Source organism: Anguilla rostrata, chromosome 1 (genome assembly GCF_018555375.3).
Source record: "Anguilla rostrata isolate EN2019 chromosome 1, ASM1855537v3, whole genome shotgun sequence".
NCBI lineage: Eukaryota > Metazoa > Chordata > Actinopteri > Anguilliformes > Anguillidae > Anguilla > Anguilla rostrata.
In genome coordinates this window covers 57,855,759-57,879,133 of record NC_057933.1, presented here as the reverse complement: position 1 = coordinate 57,879,133, position 23,375 = coordinate 57,855,759, and the positions used below count along the sequence as shown (strand labels likewise).

Genomic DNA, 23,375 nt, shown 5'->3' with positions numbered 1-23,375 from the left:
TTCATAAATCACCAGTATGGTATATTATAGTATATTAGCTTTAACACAATCTTACGAGGGGCAAACAATACGAGTCGTAATAATAATTTTAAAAATAATAATTAAAGTTCTCTTTCTGTTTATTGCCGTTTCCCCACATATATTCATCTCAGATAGATCTGAATGAAGCATGCAAAGAACACCGCAGGCTCTTCAAAACAAACATGATTTGAGCATGAAATTTGAGCTAAGACCACTTGCCCTTCTTCCTAATCTGCACACACTGTGCCAAGTTTCTGCAAAGTGTTCACTGCAATTAAAACCACATGTCAGTCAGCATCAAATTAATTTCAGATTTTGTAAATGGCCAAACTATTCCTCCCAACAAAACAAACAGCTAAACCATGAAAACCACTTACCTTTGGTTAAAACATTGCTAACTGCATTTCATACAAATATTATATTTTTTAAAAACATGCCATAGTACCTTCACCATTGTCCTAAAAAATATGTGAAGTCATATCTGTTGCTCCAGTGACCAATAGGAACAAAGTTGGACTCAATTATACCAAACTTATGTTTTAAGCTGAAACCAAATGGATACCAGAAAAGGGGTGGCGACCATCTTCATTTTGGCTCTCAGGATAACTCGAGAAGAACCTTGGTGAAGATAAATTATTTTCTAGTCTCAAAGTAATGGCATGGATCAGTCAGAGGGAGGCAGTGTGTTCCTGACTTATTCTGTTCCATTGGACCTGAGTTTTTCTTCCTCTGGGTGCTCAGGCTGAACCTCGCCAGGTGCTGGGTTGCTCTTCTTAAATGGCAGACCTTTAGTCATTAAAAATCTGCAAATGTCCACAGCAAAGGCTATGGTTGCAAGGAAGCCAAAAGCCTAAAAGAAAATAAATACGGTTAAGAATTTTCTCAGTTGCATAAATGATATGCATGAATACAACATTCTACCTGCCATGTACATAACATGTCCAAACAAAAAAAAAGAAAAGAAAAATCTAGTCCTGCTGGAATCCATTAATAATTTGACAAATGAAAACGTGATGCAATAAGGGAAAAAAGCAGAGGAAAGAAATAAATTATGAAGATGGCATACCACTGCCGCCTTCTCCACGGAGGTTCCTCCATTATCTGACGCAAAGACGATGGCGGAGATAAGGAAGAAAAGGCCAATGCCACCTGTGTAACAAAAGTCCTGCAGAAAGAAGGAATGCACAGCATATTCCTTTATAAGAATTCACAAGGATAGGGAATATGAAGTACAGCTCAGTGGCACAATTCTGGCTCTGTTCATCATACTGGGACATGGTTACCCTCGGGGAAACCAGCAGAAATGTTTTTCTGTTTTTAGTTTACTTATTTTTTAAGTTCTGGTCATTATTTCCTGCTTCATTCTGCATTCATAATTTTCACGTTATCATTCAAGTATCTCTCTTATAGTCTTGAAACCTATGCTTACGATCTTCATCCTCACTAGCACACTCACTCTAATGTTTATAATGGACTCACCACAGCTGGCCAGCAGTCGATGCCCACTTTCTGATGCAGGACGGTGGAGAGGAGGATGAGCAGCAGGGCGGTGAATAGGAAGGCTGTGCAGCTAACAAACTCAAAGAAGTAGAGCGGCGAACAGGATACGCAACTGATCACCACCTCCTCCAAGACAAAGGCCAGGAAAGACAGGATCTGTGAAGATCACACAAGCATGTCAGGAAGCCTGTGATGCATAATGCACAGTGTGTCCACCGGGTGGCAGTGTGAGACCTCTACGAGAGCTCGGTTTAATGCGTTTTGTTGAATGTTTTTGCGTGGTTGTAGCAGCACGAAAGGGCACAAGAATAACACCAGGAGAGCATTTTTTAATGTGATGAAAGTATGCACACAACTACAGTACCACAAAAATAAATAAATAAAATTCAAACCTCAGTTCCTTGGGGACTGAAAAGAGTATTGTATTGTTTACAGGGGGAATGAAATATTAAATTAACCCATATGGGAAAAAGACCACCACATTGGACTACAGTTATGAGTTATGTTTCATATAATTATAGGCAGCCTTTCAGGATATAATCTAAGAACAAGAAGGCTCCGCACACCAAAAGATACCTCGAACACACTTAAAGTGATGTCTTGTAATTGAATTGAGATGTTGAATAAATTCTCAAATTGTGATTTTGACAAAATTATTATTATTGTGAAATTGGCAGGTTTAGATACAGTTGGGATTAAGTCAAAACACAATTCAGCACTTGCGATGCAATTTGAGGAACTGAGTAAGAGGAAGTCGCAAGGCACATTATCACCATCAAAATCTTCAGCAAATACTGCAGGCTGGAACATGTAGGGTAGAGTGTGGGGGAGTTTTGTTTGAAATAAATACACATGAGTTCTAGGCGGGGTTCATTTGATCTTACAGGACATTCTTTTAATATTGCAGCACATTTTTTAACACTCAGTTCAATACAATGACTGTCAAGCAACCACACTGCATACTGATGAATGGTCTTACATTATAATGAATTATCTTCACAATGACAAAATGTTATGAGCCGTGTTGTTTTTACACAGTTTGAGACACAAACTGGCGAGACTGGATGGTTTTTAAAAAGGAGTTGTTAAAAACACATACAGCCATGCATACCGAGTGACAGCTTACAGGAAAATTACTAATATATTCAACCTAGGTCTATCATTCCTGTTGGTTCGGATAGTATTTTAAGCGCTTGCTTCACTGTCAAGTTTTTTGGGGTTTTTTCCCCCCCTCCATTTCAGGAACTTCAAACCAATGTCTATAGGACATATCAAGATACGGGTTCAATTAAGCTCAAACAAGTCCAGTTTATCTATACCTCTTATTTGAAAGTGAAAATGAATGTGAAAGTTGAAATTTATTTGCCAAAATTAAAAGCAAAACTAATTCCGTTTCAACTTGTAGAATTGAGCTACCGTACTTATCTATTCTGCCCACATGAAAATTTAATTCAGCTCTTTGTCTGTGTAGGCCATTTTGATTCAAAGGGAAGAGACTCAACAATCCTCGTAATGGTCCCAAGCATAATCCACCATTGCAGCAGGTTTAGGATTTGGATTTTCCACGTCAGGTGAGCCACACACCACTGTAAACAATACATTTTCTTATGTGCAGAATAGGCAAGTAGCTACATCTTTCATGGCACCAGATCTACCTCTGTTTGATGGCTTCAGCAGTGAAATACACACCAAGAGCCATAAGAGCCGTATACACTACTCATCCAGACCATGGCCCTATCTAGGCTAATTAACCACCACACTGACTGTGACATTGCTACTTCTATTTAAAGCTGGTCATTGTACAAAAAATGTGTGAGCATAATATATAAACCAAAACTGGCGACTAAATGGAAAATTCAATTTTTGTGCACTTCTGGCTGAAATAACTTTTTTTATTTTTAATAATATCCAGTGTGTTGAATTCCGTTTAGTTGGCAATTAAAATATATGTCAGGATCAAAAGTAACCACTTCAAAACTAATGCTTTAAAATCAACACGGTAAAAGGGATGGTGCAGACTTATGGATGACATCTCACAGATTTTCAGAACTATCAGAACTTCATACCATGCAAATTCTCTAACAAATAGCAAGCGCCAAGGAATACTGCTCATTGATACAGTTGTATGCATATGCTATACAAAGTGCTTCAGGGATCTACTAACAGCTTGTAGCCTACAGCAATAATGGCACTTCAAAAAAACCATCTGTGTCTTTGCATTCTAACCATGACCATATGGCTGAGTCTTGTCAGGGACACGCATGGTCAATAAATACTGCTGGTGCACCTACAGGTGGTCAATTTATCATGGTAATTCTTCACGCTAAACAGAATTTAGGGTCCCCAACACATCCAGCAAGAACTCTCAAACAGGGCTGGCATGTTTTACACTACCTCGCTCCACTGGCCTCTTTAGAAGTCAATGCTCTGATTTTGACTGAGCTAACTCCACTATGGTTGCAGTAACACACACTCTTCAAATAAAAATATAAAGATTTTCTTTGGGATCTGGAGGAACAGCGAAGGCTTCCTGACTCAGACCCGATGACCATGTAAAGGGCTAATAAAACTATTGTGGCATGCACAGCATGCTACATCCGGCTCCCACCCTGTCTTGAAAGCTAGGAAGTACAGCCTATGTTCACGGGCCCAAAGCCAGCCTGTTAACTGACTTTTCTGTAGACATGCATAAAAGAAAGCAACTCAACACAGTAACTAAGTTTAAAAAGATCTCTCCCTCTTATTTTGTGCACATTGCCCCTTTTACAAAAACATGTTCTACTCTAATATACATACAAACTTTGCCCTACGTTAGGGAGCAACAACACTGAAGGGGGCAAGATGTCAACCAGGGCTGGAAGACGGTCCATGAACAAGAGCAGCCAACGGCTGAGGAAATAGCACAGCATCTCAGCACACAGTGAACATCCTTAATTTCTTTACTTCCTTAATTACAGGAAAATACAAACATCCCACCCTTTCGGGATTTTAGCTGAATTTTAAAAAAGGCCGAGAGTGGTCAGGATGGGCCTCCTCTCGAGCCACTGGCAACACCGCACATTTTCGTTCCTTTTCTTAGCCGACACCCCTGTCCACTCACTTTACAAAGCTTCATTTCATACAGTCAGGTGTATTTACTGAAGGAATTCCTGGTGTCAACAGCAAAGACAATGTAATGTAAATTACTCAATGGCTGTAAAAATGTGGCGCCCCATTCGTTTTCCTAAATGGGAGCAACTCACACAAAAATGTGTGATTTCTGATAGACCAAGGTTGCAATCACGTCCTCGTTAGTTTCAAACAAAATGCAGAGAAACCAGTTTTATAAAGAAGTCCTGCAAGCACTTACGATTTTTCTGCCAAACGAGAAAGTGAGCTGTACTGACTCCAGAGAGATTCACTGGCAAATGTGGTCTTTGGAACCCCAAACTAAATCAAAATCAGCATAAAATTCAGAATACTTACAACTAAATGCACATTTTTTGTTTTTTGCTCACCATTTATGGTACTAGTCTATATTTTTTTTAACATTTAATGTGAAATAAATTTTCACAAAACAAAAACACTGAAGCCTTTAAAAGCCACATAAGGCTGTTTAATTAAAAACAAAACTTAGGCCTAATTTAATATGTGAGGCTTTATCAGCTCAGTGAAGTAAAGTGAAAACGAAACTAGGGGGAAGTTAGCTTCTCGCTCATGTTATGGCCTCGTTTTTGACAAATTTATACATCCAGACAGATAGTTTCCTTGCGTTTATGTCTAGTCCTCAGACAGAACCGCACAAGTGTAGATGAACAAGGGTGCACGTAAACATGTTGAAAAGTCAGACAGTCAGCCTACATCAAACACATCACATATTCTGTAACCCACCCACTTTAACCCCAGGCTCATTTTCTGTACTATTTAGACTGTGTTCTAATGAACATCAGATCATGACGGCAACACTCTTGCTCAGCGGAAAGACTCACTGGAATGAAAATACCACAACCTGCCCCGGAAACAAGAAACAGAGTGCCGCGATAAACCGTCAACAGAAGCACTTCTGTTAGACTAGTGCAGGGAAGGTGCTCCTGGTTTTATCAAGAATATGGTCGACTCACTATGAGGAAGTAAGCAGTCCGAGTAGCGGCCATTCTGAGGGGCTGACCAGTGAGATTGAAGGTTAAACTGTGATACTGACCAGTGGCAGTTTTCTGCATTTCTATTTTTGGAAGAACCAACAACGTTCCGTTTAACCCTTTCAATGACCCGCTCACTGACTGACAGAGGAGCTCAATCAGTAAATACTTTCCACAGCGAGAAACACTAGAAGAGAAGGCCAGCCAACTGGCTGTAGCCAATAGGAATACTGCCTATTTTCCTTTGTTTTACTGTATTATATGCATCCGAGACAGTGTGATTGAGCAAGCAGAGTGTACCGTGCACTGCTCTGTGTACTACAGCATAGGGGAAAAACAGGTTTGGTCTGGGAATGGAAGAACCAGGGATTTTCCCAGGCCTACGCATCTGTTTACACCTTCAGCACAGATACATCTGAGCACTCAATCAGGGTGATAGAGCACTGCAGGCAGTACAGCTGCCAGGTTCCTAGGTACCGAAGCCTAAATCATCCAGTTCAGCTAAAAAGGGACAGCTGCTAATCACTTCAAAAAGCTCTTAGAAAATATTTTCAGTAAAAGTGGTTTAGCTTTAACTTAAGGGGCCAGGAAAGATTATCTAATCTTTTCTCTCTCTATTCTATTCACTAAAAATGAGCCTATTCTCTGAGTAGGAACAGACAGGCAGCCTATCCTCGTACAGCATTTTCATTTGAAAGTTAGTTAATAATTTTCCCCATTCTGAAGACTGTTGGTACCAAGTTATCAACTGTGTAATCACCTGCTTTACCTGCTCAAATAAGGACTGAGCAACAATGAACCAGCATACACTACAGCTTCCCAGGGCCAGCCCAACCCCCACCCCCAAGTGACCAGACTCATTGCCAGTGGTTATCAGCTTCTCCTGTCTATTTCAGACTCATGTGATTTACATATTTATGACAGTATGGAAGACTTAATTGGGTTATAGATCTCTGGTCAGGGTTAAAGATCACAGCTTTACACGGCAACATTTTACATGCATTTATTTGCAATGGCACGGTGCTTTCTGTCATAAAGCCAAGTGTCATGTCAGGTTATCACAAACAGCATAGAATCCAACTGACACAGGTTATTAAAACAGTCACTAATGTTTTGCCTCAGACAACTGATCTATCTATCATATATATAAACACACACACACACACCACAGTATATATGCATGTTTTCTCATTTTCTTTAATACAGCACTGATTCATGTCGATGTTTCCTTAGTTTCTGTACAGACATTAGGTCCTGTTGACAAAGTCAGTGACCATAAAAACAACTTCCTGTATCACCCATTAGTCTCCAGGAACATTGGGTTTTATGGATTTCAACAGTCAACTCAGTCTTCAGTGATACCCACATAACAGCAATAAAAGTTAAACATGTCGGTTCCCCTTCTTCCCCTCCATGGTTCAAGTCTCTTTGATTAAGTGTAGCATTTGGCAGAAAATGACGTTTTCAGAGAGAAGATACCATTGTTAACACCTGACTCCAATTAAGATATCATGATGATCAAGTGATCTGGGTTCATTGGGAAAGCAGAGTATGTGTAATCTTTCACCCTCTCCCTCTGCTTCTATTAAGTACTACTAGTGGAGATGATAGGGTTACACAATTTTAGACTAGATTAGACTCATATAGGAATGGCAAAAAAAGCATTCAAAGCCTCTGCTGTTGCTCCTAGCTTTGAATAAAAGAGTACATCCATCTGAACTGCAGGCAATTATGGAGGCACAAAGCAGCTAAGACTCAGGTTTTAGTGCTTCACCATAAAGATTCCTGTTGTTTGATAAGGAGTGGAAAGCCCCAGATGTTACATCATTCAGGGCGGGTATGCTTTTGATTTTCATATCAAAATAGTAGGCCTACATTTTTTTGGCCCAGTTTTTATTTTCAACTATAAGCATAAAACGTGCTCATGATTTCAGACTTATTTTAATGCCTGCGATGTTTACATCTTCTTAAAGGATAATTATATTTCATTCCACCTGGATCTTACTTATTTACTTTAACTTCTAATTTCAGCTAAAACTAATTCTACTTCCAAATAAGAAGTTTAGATAAACTGGACTTCTTTGAGGTAACTTAAACCTTTATCTTGATATGCCGCATAGATGCCGTTGTGAAGCTACTGACGTGGAGGGGAAAAACTCTACCATACTGAATGACAACCATTAATCATTCTCCAACCGTTATCCTAATTAATGGCAGGGGAAATGCAATAAAACCCAGAGTCCTTCAACAAAAAAAAAAGGTCAGCCCATAAGTGGCAATTCTCAAATTTCTTAACACTAATCCACCAAATAATACACCAATTAATGGAACTGCCATGTAGGCCTACATGTTAAGCCAAGACAGCAGGCTTTCTCCAGAATGACCACTTTTCATAAAACAGAACGCTATTTGTTGAAGTTGGCACCTCGGGCATTTCTTCTGACAGATTAGGCCTTCGTAGCCCAAAATGAGTATTGGATTTCCTTGGAAAAGAGGCTTAGCTGTTTATTTGGACATGTAGCCTAAAGCATACATCATGCCCTCCGGGGGTAGACTGATAAATGCCAAGTACATCCACAACAACTTTTCCACTGTTTTATGTAATAATAGGTGCCTTTAAAATGTGGGCTACAAAAATACTGGTAGCCTTTTTTTTTTTTTTTTTTTTTTTACTTCAAGATAATTTCTTCTAATATGACTTTTACTTCCCTGGGGTCTCAAATCATAAGGCAATCCAGAGGAGATGAAACGTAAAAACAGTTTCCTTGTAAGAAAAAAAACTCAACAAACAAACAAACAAACAAATAAATAAATAAATAAATAAAAGCTAAATTCTCAGACATCACTACCAAACAAAATCCCACCCTATGGTGTTTGAACATTTCCATCCCAAATTCCTGTCGTTGGAAATAATATTAACATCCTTTTGACCAACATTTTGACCTACTTGTGTGTTTTCCTGTGCTCCTCCTATGAAGTGCACCTGAAAGTTCTGTGAACCCCCCTCCCCCCCATCTGCATGTCAGAATCCAGCCACCAAAATTCAGAAAGGTGCCACTTCAGCACATTGCTCTGTTCAGAGAACCACTATAATGGTTTGCAGGCCACACACAAAAACACAGGAACAGCACCAACTCTCAAAGTCCATGATTATAAAAAGATGCCATTATGTGATCAAACTGCTAAGTCAGTATAAAATGGACTCCTTTGACTGAGGAGACAAACATATCTGTTGTTGAATTAAGCGATTCAGAGCGAAAAATGTGCGCCACTTCTTCGTCCCAACAAAACAGTTCCTGAAGGCACATATTGTTGAACTCAAAACCACGCTGAAAGAAGTACAATATATGGTAATTCTGGTAGCAGTGCATATCATCATCAAATCTGACTTTATTTTGCCAGAGAGACTAGAATCCCTAAATGAAATTACCCATTGCTTTATGTATAAGATAAAATGCCTACTGACAGAAAGTGTACAGTACAAACTATTTTATTGATTGAATTAAATAATGGCCCTTTTAATTACCGTAGTAACAACTTATTCTTTGTTTGGCCACTAAAATAGAAGCTTTAAACTAAAAAAAGAACAGAACTGAGGAAGCCAAAATGAAGTGATTACTTTAGTATGTCACCACTGCTTGCAAAAATAACATATTCAAAGGAAAAGGAAGGAATCTATAAGTCTTCATCACTGAGATGCAATAATTGAGTATAGACCTCATTTCACAGGCAGTAGGTGTTTAGTATACACACACCACAGATAAAGAACCTGCTCAACTGGTCCACAACTGCAAAACCATGTTAAATACACAAAACATGAAGCAGTGACAAATGGTGACCCACTTATAACAAATTCATTGAAATTTCACTGAAAAAAAAAAAGAAATGAGTATCAATAAGAAAAGAAAGTTGAGAATTTTAACAATCTGTGGAAGCTGATTTATCATTAAAGACCAATCAGTTGTAATTCCACTGAAATAATCCAGTGCATTTGAGGACTTTATAGGATTACAATGACCTTCACGCTGGTAGGACAGAGAGGTCGAGGTCATGTGATCAGCTACGTGTCTGTCTGTGAACAGCTCAGTTTCAGAATTAAAGGACATGATAATCATGGATGAGAATTGGAGAAATGAACATGTTTGAAACAAGGAAGATCTGATTCAGAAATAAATTATAGCACTGATCTTAAAACTGGTAATAGTAGGCTATCACTACAGTTTATATCACTGTATGACAATCAAAACGTGACTGTAAGAACAGGATTTTTGGAATGAAGAAAAACGGTTTCAGAGTGAATAAGTGATACTTATAAATGTCTCTTCCATTCAGACAGAGCCTAGGAGTCAAAAGTCATCTTTTAACAATAATGCTCCTCACCCAATCAATATAGGAGCCATGATCTCTCCACCCAGGGTGAATGTATGTAAACATACCTTTAATAGCACAAAATAAAACAATACCTTTGCATGTGCAAAAACCTTAAAACATACTTGTGTTTTCCTCAGCAACTTGTGAAATTAAACTATCCTGTTTTCTGTTATGAATACCTGGTCTATCTCCTCAATGTGGAGATTAATTTACTCTGCATGGCATGTTGGATTGGCCAACAATAACACATGGCATCAAACGAGGGAGGGAACTAAGTGGAGGTAGCACAACGCCGTTCCCACAGAACGGAACACAATAGCCCAATGAGACGGAGGGCACAGGACATCATGTTAAGGGTCATTCATTCATTCACGTGTTTTAAACCTTTCCCCACAACTTCAGTATAATAAGAACTGAAAAAAAGTTATAAAGGAAAGGTGCCCGTAATCTCAACTGAAACAACATGGTTTGTTTATCAAAGGCGCTTAAAAATTGCTTACAATTTACATAGCAATATGTTATATAGCTCAATAGTTTCTGAAGCAATAGAAGTTTAACCCTTTGAAAAGGAGATTTTTTTGGAATGTTTTTCAAAGTCAGTGTTCTGGAACTCCACTGCTTTCAATTACCAGTGATTGTTACACCAGCATCAGAATGTTCAGTTAAGAATATCCTGATCATTAGTGATTTTACATCTTAAAGGGTTAAATACGTTGCTCGGGAATACAGCAACGGTGCTATACCAGAGAAACAAGCTTGTCAATTAGCCTAACATGAGATGAACGTTATGAAAAAATGCCAAAAGTTAAAGGCATCGAGTCTGAATAAAGGCAAAAACTTTCAGTGATTTTAAGTGGAATTAAGTCAAGGAAGTCTTCCGTGTCTCTATAAACCATAAATTATCTTAAGATAAAATCTATTCAACTTCAACGGCATACGGTAATAACTAGTTTCAGGTATGACGACCGTGGCCACGCTGAACTCCAAAGCAGCTCCATGCTGGCAATATGCATGGTTTCTAAATATTTGATTTCCCCTCGCAAAAGGGAATTTATGTAAATTTTCATGTATACAAAACCTACTAAAGTTTTATTAATGTAGACTAATATTAACTTCACTGGTGCGATTGTAACGTAGATACCGTAGGCTAACTGCATTAACGCTAAGCGTTAAGCATGCTCACTGTTCACCAGGGAGAGTTGGCAGAACTTGGCACTCGATTGTTTCACTGAACATTTTGGGAGATGTTTGAATGGCACTTACCACTTCAGCCACTTTAATAAAAAATCGGAACACATCCAAATGGTCCCTTTTGAAAAATGTTGTAGACGTTGTTTCCTGCGTAGTTGTCGGATTATACACTGGGTCTGTTGGAGCCATAGTGATCTGAAATAATGATTAAAAAAATTATCACATAACCTTAGTTTTAATTTAGGTATAACAACACTGTAACCGTGAAATGAATAACTAGTTAAATTATATTTGTTTTCAATCGATTAGCCAGTTACAAAGAAGAGCAGTAACACGCCAGTTCGAGCTAGAAGCAACAGTGAATGTGAAAATGAAACTGTCCGCGCCGAAACACACGAACTGAAATAATCGAGGCAGCAACAAAACTTGTTCCTGAGACATAGATCTGACAAACGAATAGGCCTAAATTACTAGTCTACATGGTTCGTAAATAATTGTTACATCGGTTTGACTGGAAATCCATGTCCATGCAGTAACGTTAACTTTATTTGGAAACAAAGAAAACAGCTGTATTATTTGCGCTAAACCTCAAAAAGCATAAAGAAAAGTAGTTACCTGTGGCTATTCACTCCAGAACAAAATCACTGAGCTGGCTAACTACGTAGTGCGTTTAAATTGCTTACGTTTGGTTCGGTTTGAAATCCCCCGTTAAGTCAACATTAAAACTTGAACAAATATAAAAGTTGCCTTGTGCCCGCTCCAGCTTCCGCAAAAACAGAAGCAGGGTGTTTCAACAACAAACTTCCGACGTACATCCGTTCCTGTATATCTAGATGCGTACAACAGGCAGGGGGTCGGTCGAACAAAGGATCGAGGCAAAGTAGGAGACGGGGCATTGTCAGGCTCAATGGAGTCCGTTTTCGTCAAAGTGAGACAATTCTAAATCATTCGGAATACTCTCGACTAAACACGTAAGCGGTTAACTCTAGCAACAGAAAAAAACTTCATGTGAAGTTAGCATTTTATACGCTCTTTACATAGTTTCTGCATGAGGAGTTCAATATCGCATTCTGTGACGCTCCCTGCTGGTCAAGAGAAGCATACCGTAAACTCAAAATAAATACAGCTTTATTGAATGATTACAGACCTGATACACAGAAACATCACTACAGTATCTATGATAACAGGACCAATCATTAACAAGTTTGTGCCTTTACATTCTTCAGATGAAACGATCCATTTTCTTTAGCGGTGATTCCGTCACTACAGTCAACCTCAGTTCAATGCATTAGGTAGTGCGATTAGCCACAAAATAAATCTGTTGACATGTAGTGCATTTGTCAGTAATTCTCCAATACAGAATCTTGGATATGCGCATTAAACGCAAAGAAGATGCATTTGAAATGTTTCTTTAGACCTGTATTGTTATAGTTGTTTTAATACTATTATCATCATCATCACAGTGCTCATTAACATGTTTCCCAGGGCCTAGTAGGAAAATGTCATTGTGCATCTATCATTGCCCTCTAAAGACCAGTCTTCATTAAAATGACATCCTTTTCCTCCATCAAGGAAAATAACTGTAATGAAAAACAGCACAGGTTAAATACCCCTATTTTTTCCAGTAGATTTTATTTCAGGCTAGTTTTATTTTCTGACTTTTACCATGGAAACATGCATTTCCAAGCATAGCGAAGCTATGATGTAACACCAGTCTATTAAGGGTTTAGGGGTGGATCCATTATGCTAATAAGAGGGCTGCTCATTCAAGCCCAAGCACTTCAACATAAAGACAAAAGCCCTTTGCCAGTAACTACTGCACTTGTGGGTGTCCACCCACTACCTTTCATAGAAACAATCAAAACAAACACCAAAAAAAGGCCAGCAGGTATCCCATGCATCCAAGCACTCCATCTCCCATAGTGCCTTTGTGTGGGTTAGGCTTCCCGCCTCCCTCCCATTGCATTCATTTCCATTATTTCCGACATGTAGGCTTAGTTTTCTCTTCCACTCCACAATCTGCATCTGGTGCACCTGAAGAACAAATTGGGAAAAAAAGAAAAGGGGGCAGGCTCAAGTGGGAGAGGAAGTGTGGGGAGCGGACCTTGGCTCTCCTCGGGACTCCTCCCACTCAGCTGGAGGTGTTGGTGGGGGGGTTGGAGAGGCATCATTAAATTCAGATTTGTTAGAGATCCAGTCCAGTTCGGCCTGCACGTCTGTCAAGCTGCGCTTTGTGCCTACAAAGAAAGAATGCCACACTATTAGTTATAACTTCAATAGTCAATAGTCAAGCTGCAAAAAATACACACAGAAGTAAAAACATCCAGGAAATTTCACTTTCAGCAAACAAGATGCATAGACATGGAGAATAATATTTTAAAAGCAGCAAGGCGACAAACTTACTGCAGCCAAAAGGAAACGTTTCAAAAAAGGGTAAAACAATACAAAGCAAGTCTATGATTCATAAAAGACTGAAAAATGGTTGCTCATGCCTGAAATGATGCAACCCACCCCCCCACCCCCACAGAAAAAAAATAAACAAAAAAAAGGAGAATACAAGTGAAATGTTACAGCAACACCGACCTTAGCGTGGCCAGCATCCTGTAACTGACACACACAGGAAGTGGAGAACACCATTAATAGACAAAGACAACAAATACTGATGACTCACTGACTGTGGAAAGATGAGTGTGCACACAGACATATATGTGTATACATATGCACATGCCCAAAGGATTCATGTTAGAAACAAAGATTAAGAAAATCATGGCCTTTTACATGGTGAGAATATACAACTAGTCTTCACTTCTACATTTTCTTGGTAATTACCATCTCTGCAGTCAGAGTTCTGGGGACAAACTAAGGGAAGGGAAAGGGGTGGGGCCAACATGTCAAAAGAAACCATTTCATTTAGACCTTGTATTAAAGTATATGACATGTAAAAAGAAAAAATTCAGAGGAAAAAAATATCTTACAAATTACTACAGTTAACATAAAAGATGCTAATCATCATCCAATATTCAATGAGCCTAATGCCTTGTTTACAATCGTTATACACTTCCCTGATATTAGTTCATTACCATATTGCTCCAAGCAACAGATCTATAAAGCACACACATCTCCCAATTTTCAGAGTGGCTGTCCTATTGAACCCAGTACCTGATTTCTTGGTCGTTCCAGGCGTGTTTCCTCCTCCTGCTGAGCTGCTGCCGGACCCTGGAGACCCTGTCTTCTTGCTCAGCAGACTGTTGAAGAAGTTGGCCAGGACGCCCTCGCTTGTCTGTCCACCTGCCCGCACCAAAACAGACACTTTCCTCAGCTTTCAGAAAGCACCGCGGGTCTTCTGTCAGGACTCCGTAGGGGGAGACATGCAAGTGCGATTCTCTGAAAGCTCAAAAGATAGCCACCCCGAAAAAAAGGTGCAAGGTCACCGTGGTGGGCCCCTGCTTCCTAGGGCTCGGAAGGGAAGAACACAGGAAGAGGGGCAGACATGCACAAGCTGTGTGCAGGTACAAGCAAGTACACACACCTTTCACGTTGGGATCTATCTTCTTGGTACCTGATTGCATGGGAATGACGCTGGCCACGTTCCCCTGAGCTGAGCGGTTGGTTGTTCGTGGGGAACTGCTGGGTCCTCGGTTGGAAACATCCTGTTTCAAACAAGGGCTTAAATGGAGTTTACCTTACAAAAACTGCAATACAATGTGTCCAGCAGGCTGTAGGATACGTTTGTTTCATTACATTACATTACAGGCATTTAGCAGACACTCTTATCCAGAGCGACTTACACAACTTGTTTCCTGTATCATTTCATATATGAATTAACAATACAATAGACTTACTGCTCTCTCATCCTTATTTTAAACAAGTGAGAACAGAAAAATGATACGATTATACAGTGGGTGATACTGTGGGTTGCATGGGTCTTCTACATGGCATTTACTTCAAGCTATCCAGAGAGAGTAAAGTCTTGAAAGGCGGGAAAGCAAACCATACTGACCACAGGCCGTCCAGCTGATACTGGGGGTTGTTTTGCCATGAGGGACTGAAATAAAATTCAGCACATTAGCATTATTACCTGGTAGAAACCCATATGCAGGGCAATCTACAGAGCATAAAAAATAAAGTGCAGCCGTGTGCATGCTAATTTGAAAGAACAAACGTACCTATAATCAAAATAATACAAAGGCAACAAGAATCTATGGCTTGAGACCAACAAAAGATAGCAGCGCTTCCATCTGGCATCCTGGTTTACCCGCTGGCTCTCGCCCACGCTGTCATTTACATAATGCACAGGTGTGTTGATGCCAGATATTTAGCTGATATTAAACTGGAGTTCAGACACACAGTCTGGATACATTTCTTACCTGCAATTTTACAAGAAACACTTGATCATCTTCTGCCACAATTTCCTTTTCATGTACAAACTGAGGGGAAAAATGTATCCAAAGGTCAGACCTGTAAAATTAAATGTACCCAACTGTATACAGGAACATACTGGACGGCATTAATAAATTAACAATTCTAGTTGATGATTCAATAAAATACAAGGTCATTCCGTTGTGATTCTTGCTACTCTGTAAAGTGTCATTGTGACAGTTCTCTGTAAAAAGCGCTATACAAATAAAATTGAATTGATTCAAACAATGCTTCATTCCTTTTGGTCTCTCATTTACTTCATATTGTTAGAAAATATGAATTATTCCTTGACGTTAACAAATATGAGAATATAAAGCGTCATTTATAACAAAGATTGAAGCTACCATGATCAGGCGCCAATATACCCTGACAGTGTGTGCAAGTTTGTAACCAAAATTATTATGAACTAAATATTGTCATAATGATTATGATAACTATACCATTTTTCAACATGTTTGATATGTACAAAAGAGGGTCATAGTCATTTACTTTATTGCAACTAGGATTTCCATAATTATACTTTACTTACTGAGACTAACATCGTGTGGTCAAGATATGATTGTTTGATTGAGTGGTATAGTGTTAGGAACTTATTTCTACACGAATAAACAGTAAAAGGGTTTATATAAGTGCATATTCATAAGCATGTCAGCTCTGTGTTCTGTTTGTTGTGCAGCAAGTATGTAGCATGGACTGTCTGTGTGACTACCCTGCTAAAATAAGGATTATCAGACGGGCTCATGCTCAGTTTTGATTAAACATTACTCCTATTCCCCATGCACCAACATTAGCCCCATAGAAGCAAGGCATTCCCAGGGCTTGGCAAGCTCTTGTCCTTCCTCCATACTCCATGGTGAGTCAGGCGATGATCTGCTCAGACCCAGGTAAGTGGATTTGGTTGGCTGAGTTAGCAAGCTACAGAATAGCATGGTGACAGTGAGGGAGGAGAAATATGGGAAACAAATGAAACCCTGTTACCTTCCTCCCTGGTGGCTTTATGATCACGTCTTCAAAGCAGTCTTCCATTTTAACTGTTTGAAAGTTTTCATGCAGGATTGCAATCTTTTTTTCATTGTCCCACCCTGATGGACTGCAAATAAAAAAGCACAACTAGAGCAATGCGTGATATGACGGTGGCTTCAAGTGAGAACAGTGTGACAGTACTTGGACTTAAAACATGTTAGACTGTCAGGGCTCAACAATAAGGAGTGCTCACTGTCCCAGTGTTGGGATGAAGAGAGCGAAAGATGTTTTTACCATCCTGGAAACTTGATAATTTCTGTACCGATGCTTGCTTATCAATAACAAATGTTACAGCTTGATCATTCATTCATTTTTTTGTACCAACGCATGCTTACCAATAACTCACCTAAGCCTTACAGCTTTATCGTGCTTTAACATTTGTACCGACTAATGTCTCATTCTGTTTTTTTACATATTTACTCATAAAACAGCTATTTGCTGAAGTAATATAAAAATGATAATGGTAGCTATCTAGCCAACTTATCTAATTTATTTACCGCTTGCTAAGTAGTAGGCTACAGATCAAAATATCTACAGTTGAAGGGGAGAAAAAAAGCATGTCCTACTTACATAAACACTGCATCTTTTTCTACCACTTGAGCAGGCAAGCTGAAAGGGAAACCATATAACCTATGGACAAGGTATTTATATAATAAATCTAGATTTTTATTCTCCTTCATTGAAGTGTATAGCAGGGCTGCCCCATCTGCATAAGTAGTGTCAAGAAGAACAGTGTTGGAACAAATACCTTACCCTAACCCTATCCTCTCTCCCTCCCACTAAGTGAACTGTGTGTGCATTGGTTTTTTACAAAACGTCTCACCAGCCAACAGCACACAGCACTCACCCATCACCCATTTTTGTGTGCATGAAAGATAGGTGTCTGCACACCTACTCTTGACAAAAGAAAGAAGTGCAAGTGACAAATTCCATCCAATCCATAAAGGCTCAACAGGCTCAAGGCCAGAAAATGTGATGATATTCCCCAGTACACACATTTAGAGGATACACTGCAAGCAGAATCGGCGAATGTGCGACTGAATGAAGTCAAAGTGCTCGTCTCCGTAGTCATGTTCTCTCTCCAGGCCACTGATAGCATCACACTATAGAAGAATGAAGAATGAAGAAAGAAAAAATCACTGTATGATGTGGCAGTTACAATAACGAACACCAGGGAACATCAGTGCTACCAGTGCCAAACATATCAGACCTCCTCTATCTTTTTCTGTACGCAGTTTTATTGTTTTTAAACAACAAAAAATCTTATTTATTTATTGATTGTACAATTACTGATAAATAAGGGAACTGCCTCGTTCATATGATTCAGTGGAGCCATTTAATCATGTGGTGGATAATTGAAGGGGCCCTGTAGTAAAGCAATGGAATAAATGGATCTCTGAAGAAGAAATAAACATTAACTACAGGCACAATACAATAATCCTCCACCGCAAAGCTATTCAGGAGAGTCTTGCAGAATGCATTCTGCACTGTTTTCAATGCTCCAAATCTAGAATGTGATTTGTGGTTTACTGGTATCCAGTATACCTCCTACCTTGGTGCATACCACCACCATTGGTATACCCAGGTTGTGAGTGAGGGTGTTCTCCCCAAGGGGAAGCGCTATGCCCTCTTCATCCGTATAAGCAGCTTTGGGGTTCCTCCTCTGGGGGGATATGCTGAGGGAACTCCCGGGTTCTGTGTACTCCTGGAACTGTCTAACCACTGTAAAAACGGAAAGACAGTGAAGAAGAATCTGAGTTGTCTAGGAGCAGTACATCATGTCTGGCTGGGGAAGCAGCCCACAACATTTGCAATTCAGAGCTGGGATCTGCATCCACACATTTTCCATTATTGATCACATGTTTACCAGCAATTTCTCCTTATATGTGCATTTTTTCCCCTTTTTCATTGGTCATATGGTATACTCGTAGCTAGCCAACAAATAGCGTCCATGTGAACACATTCAGCTTGCACGATTACAGTCTTGCACACTAAGGAGCTCACATTAACATCTACGTAAGAAAAGACCAGTTGATGACTGAAGCATTCTCACCACGATGAATAAAAACCCCCAAACACCTGTCTGACAAATTAGAAACACTCTTCAGGAGTTTTCAAGGAGTTTTCAGAGACTACTGTCTGCAGAAGTCTTTACTAACAGAACTACAGAGGCTACAGTGCAAGATGCAAACCACTAGTTAACCACAAAAACAGGATTACCAGGTTACAGTTTGCTAAGAAGTACCTAAATAAGCCTGCAGTTCTGGAAAAAAGGTCTTGTGGACAGATGAGACCAAGATTAACTTGTATCAGAGTGACAGCAAGAGGAAAGTGTGGAGGCCAAAAGGAACTGTCCAAGATCCAAAGCACTTCCCCTCATCTGTGAAACATGGTGGTGAGGTTGCAATGGTTTGGGCATTTATGGCTGCCACAAGTACTGGCTCACTTGTATTCACTGATGATGTAACAGCTGATAGCAGTAGCAGAATTAATTATGAGGTATACAGAAACATTGCTTCTGCTCAAGTTCAAGGAAATGCCTCCAGACTCATTTAGTGGTGCTTTATCCTACAGCAAGACAATAATCCCAAACATACGGCTAAAGCACCAAAGCCAAAAACAGAAAAATTCTTGACTGTTCAAGTCATTCACCTGATGTGAATCCAACTGAACATGCAAGTCCCTGCTCATTTGTTTTCCTCAAACCTTTTCTATAAAATGTTAGCTTTAAATAAACACATGCAGGTTCATCACTTATAATGTGTGGAATCTATATTACTTTTTCGCTACAGATATGGACTACGGCCGGTTATTGTTTAGGTTAGGCACTGGGCATCTGTTGTGATTGCTCCTGCCATCTCAGGCTGCGAGAGTTACTGCAGCTGGACTTGTGAGCTGTCGACTTACAGGCGAATTGTGGGCGGAGTTGGCATGCTGGGTAGCTACGCTGCTTCTTTCTGCATCTACACAACTGAGGGAATTAACATGAAAAGGAGAAAGGAGAACATCGCCAACACTCATTACATAAACCCACACAGACCAAACAAAATTAATGTGGAGGCTAGGACTGCAGATGAGGCCCACCATACCATCTCAATCTGGCTGAGGGTAATGCAATGAAAGAGCAATCCTGCTGTACTGGGTCTGCCAGCTTTGGCTCCAAGTCATGTAATATTCTTGTTTCAGCAGAACAGGCATGCGAGTGGCACGTGAGTACACATGCCACTGTACAGATAAAGGAAAACGTCAACTATATTTTTGTGACCTACAAACAATATGGTATGGTCTCTGGGTGTTAGCATCCTATGACATAATTGGCAATAATTCCTGTTTAATACAAAAAGTAGCCTACATGTGCACAATAATGCGTTGTTATGCATATAACAGAATAGGATGTTTTCCCTTTAAGAGTGGGGTAGTCTCACTTACATTTTTGTTCCATTTCCCTCATTTCCTCCGGAGAAATCCTCATTTTGTCAATATACTCTCGGATGACACTGACCCACTTCTGCAGGGAATCCAGAGCAGTCCAGGGCCTTGACATGTCCACCACCAGCAGTACAATGGTGTCTGCCAGGTTGTCTGGAGACACTGCAAATTTCTGGAGGCCTTTGTGATACAGGTCACCATCCAAAATCCAGGCACTACACCTGCCATGGTCTGTGCCCAGAAATGACAAAAAAAAAAAAAAAAATTATACATTACTTTTATGAAACAAAACAGAAACGGATCCTGAAAGAAGTCCACACGAGACCTCTCTCTGCTACGTTTACACCTACCGTCAATTTCATCGTCGTCGACACTGAAATACAGGTACTCCAGTCCCCTCCCTTTCATGTATTCTTCTATTCCCTGAAGTTTGGCAACCAAAGTGGTTTTACCAGCCCCATTTTCACCTACAAACCGAAGAGCGGACAGGTGTAACGTTTACACAGTTGATTGTGGCTACACAAGTTACAAGTATCCGAAGTCGTGAACTACCTCATAAGGAGAACTGGATAGCACTACTTAGCTAATATGTCGTCACATCATTAAAATGGGCCATTCCAAAGAAAACATCATTTAAATGATATTCCTAGTCAACCCTATATGGTGTTATGCACCCCGCGCTATGATGGCGCCTACTAAATAGTAAGTTTGATCTAAATGCAGTTACTGCATTTAGCCCTTTTCCAACTATGGTACTTCACGATATAAATAAGAAATTTTAGGACAGCGCTTCCGATTGCTTGTGTCGAAAGCAGAGACTGTAAAAAAAAAATAGTGCGAAAGTGCTGCAAAGGATAGATTTAGCTACTTCGCCGTCACATCTGTCCAGAATGTTGTTAGCTTGATGCCAAATTAATACTGCTAACGTTAACTTAGTCCATAAAAAACAATCAGGTTTATTCTGTTGGCATAACATAGCTTCCGTCAGTTAGCTAACACACTTAGCTAATCAACTGTAGCCTAAAGTTAGCCTAAAATTAAGAATGTGTTAGTAATACAGTGACTACACTGATTAGCTGCGCTTAGTGTAGTTATTTCGGGATTCGCAGTTGATAATAGCTAGCTAGTGGGTAAGTAAAATACATTTTTTGAAATGTCTGGTTGGGGGAAAGCGCAGTGAACACACCCCTCTAGCTATATACAACGTTGTGACTTCAATGTGTCAGAAAAACTTTCACATCGTGGCAGGTTTTTTTTCAGTTGTTTAAATTGACTAGTCTGAATTTAACGTGCTGGACGAGTGTCTTATTAAAGACAACTACCATAAAGCGATAGCGAGCAAACTAAATTACAAATTAGGAGCCCGAGCATCCATCAACGCTACAGGATGCAACATGATACGAGACACTCCCAGCCAAGTCGCGCGTAAATTAGCCAATGCACTGGGCGTTATTTATGCCATGGTAGTGTGATTTGGTTTAACTTAGGTACTAGCTAGCAACACTCAGGATTGGGCAACCAACACAACCATTCTGCTTGCATATGGGGAAAATAAAACTCACCCATGACAAGGACATTTTTCCCAGTTGGTAATTTTGACCGTGAGTGCGTTGATACTTCACTCAAAATCGAAGACCTGTGCGTGAAATATCATCAGCTAGCTAACAAACCATACGAATCACAGCCATTCAAAGCAACTGATTCATCATTAGCAAAGCGTGGTGAGCGCTAGCCCATTCAAATTGGTATGGCACTTCGATAACCGTGCAACCCATTTGCTCACCATAAATTCTGGCCATCATCATCCTCGCCGGTTTGGACCTCCAAAGAGGTATTATTTACATTTGAGTTGGTGGATGTCAATGCACTCCGCCCCACCAAAGCCATCTTCCCAGACTTGGTGACACACCATAGACACCAAAAGAGATACCCGGATGTCACGCAGGTTGCGTTGAACTCGGGTGGGGTTGTCCGGCAACGGTGATGTCTCATGCGGCACCAGAAAAAAAGACCGCAGGCCTATTCTTTCATCCAAACGTTCAAGTTACAAATTTGAGCCTTTGTTACTATATGGTGTTTAATTTACTGTTTGCATGTCTCAAATTAGCCTACAATATTTCCATGTGGATCGAATTTTATTATTATTATTATTATTATTATGATGATGATGATGATGATGATGATAATAGGCTAATAATACTAATGATTTAGCGTTTCAGTGTCTTTTTGTGGGATTATATTAACATTACAGTATACACAAGCAAGGGAAATGCACCTACAAGAGTTAATAATTGGTTATTATTGTGGTTTTGATTAAAAATGGGGAAAAGTTGATTGAAAAATAGGTTCATTTATCCCTGTAAATGACTATAATGAAACAAAACCTATGCCACACTAACAATAATTTATTCCTCTTAAATCAACATTTTTCAGTACTGCACTGCATTTGTGGCCTCTAGTTGCTAAATTACTGAGGTTGAGTTGGACAGGCTTTAATTAATCATTGTAATTTTTTAGAATCCTGCGAGAGTTTGGCAGTTAGTCCTTGACTTGACAATTAGTCTCATTTCTTGACGTTGAATGTCCTACTCTGATTGTATTTCTGGATGAAAAGGAATTTTAAACTTCTGCAGTAAATTTAATATATGAAAGTACAAATGGATATGCAGACAACCAAGACTACACATTAAGTTAGCATATGCTAATACTCATATAACCCAAAAAATGTGGACTGTGACAATGTTTTTGTGATATTGTAGAAGTATGATAATGTGACAACAATGTTGCTGGGCCATTTATTGGCCAGTTTATTTATTTATTTTATGTTTTCTTCTGGTACTAAATTTTGCATTTCAGCCATGAGGTGTGGTCATCTATCACTGCTAATGATGAAGTATGACATTGTATCATGCAGGACTTCATGACAACCATTCTATCACCCACTTCAAAGATTTTATATTGATGGACATTTCTGGGTAGTTACTCTCATAAATATTCATTTGAATGTTTAGTTGCACAATATGCCCCAGCAATGCTGTAATTGCAGAAGAAATGCATGCCTCTTATTTGGATACAAATAAAGGATAAAATAATCTATGGTTGGAAACATTGCTATTTACAATGCATATCAATTTGACTCTCAAATAAATGATAAATGATGCTTGACAATGTCCTGGCTGAGCACGCAAAAAAAAAAAAAATCTAAAGTGTCATATATTAAACTGGGTAAGGAGAATAACTGAAATGTACTATTCATTGGTTTCCCTGGACGTAGAGGGTAATGGTCATAAGCTGAAAACAATG

The 23,375-nt window shown here is 39.5% G+C and overlaps 1 protein-coding gene across 6 annotated transcripts; it reads right to left on the bottom strand.

The window, feature by feature from the left end:
* Window positions 1-1,537: 1,537 nt before the first annotated feature.
* LOC135259826 (cytoplasmic dynein 1 light intermediate chain 1-like) lies at window positions 1,538-22,039 on the bottom strand. Of its 6 annotated transcripts, none has more exons than XM_064344621.1 (16): window positions 21,856-22,039; window positions 21,635-21,708; window positions 20,423-20,539; window positions 20,073-20,303; window positions 18,196-18,365; window positions 17,653-17,746; window positions 17,214-17,349; window positions 16,599-16,710; window positions 15,569-15,628; window positions 15,202-15,246; window positions 14,731-14,851; window positions 14,361-14,489; window positions 14,031-14,060; window positions 13,306-13,438; window positions 11,274-11,396; window positions 1,538-1,677 (listed from the first exon to the last, which is right to left on the bottom strand). In XM_064344621.1, coding segments are annotated over exons 1-16 (1,680 nt in total). In that variant the 5' UTR covers window positions 21,960-22,039; the 3' UTR covers window positions 1,538-1,676. The 6 variants fall into 6 exon arrangements, with proteins under 6 accessions (XP_064200691.1, XP_064200713.1, XP_064200731.1 ...); XM_064344643.1 differs by having other exon boundaries at window positions 14,761-14,851; XM_064344661.1 differs by lacking the exon at window positions 21,635-21,708 and having other exon boundaries at window positions 21,856-22,038.
* Window positions 22,040-23,375: the final 1,336 nt, after the last annotated feature.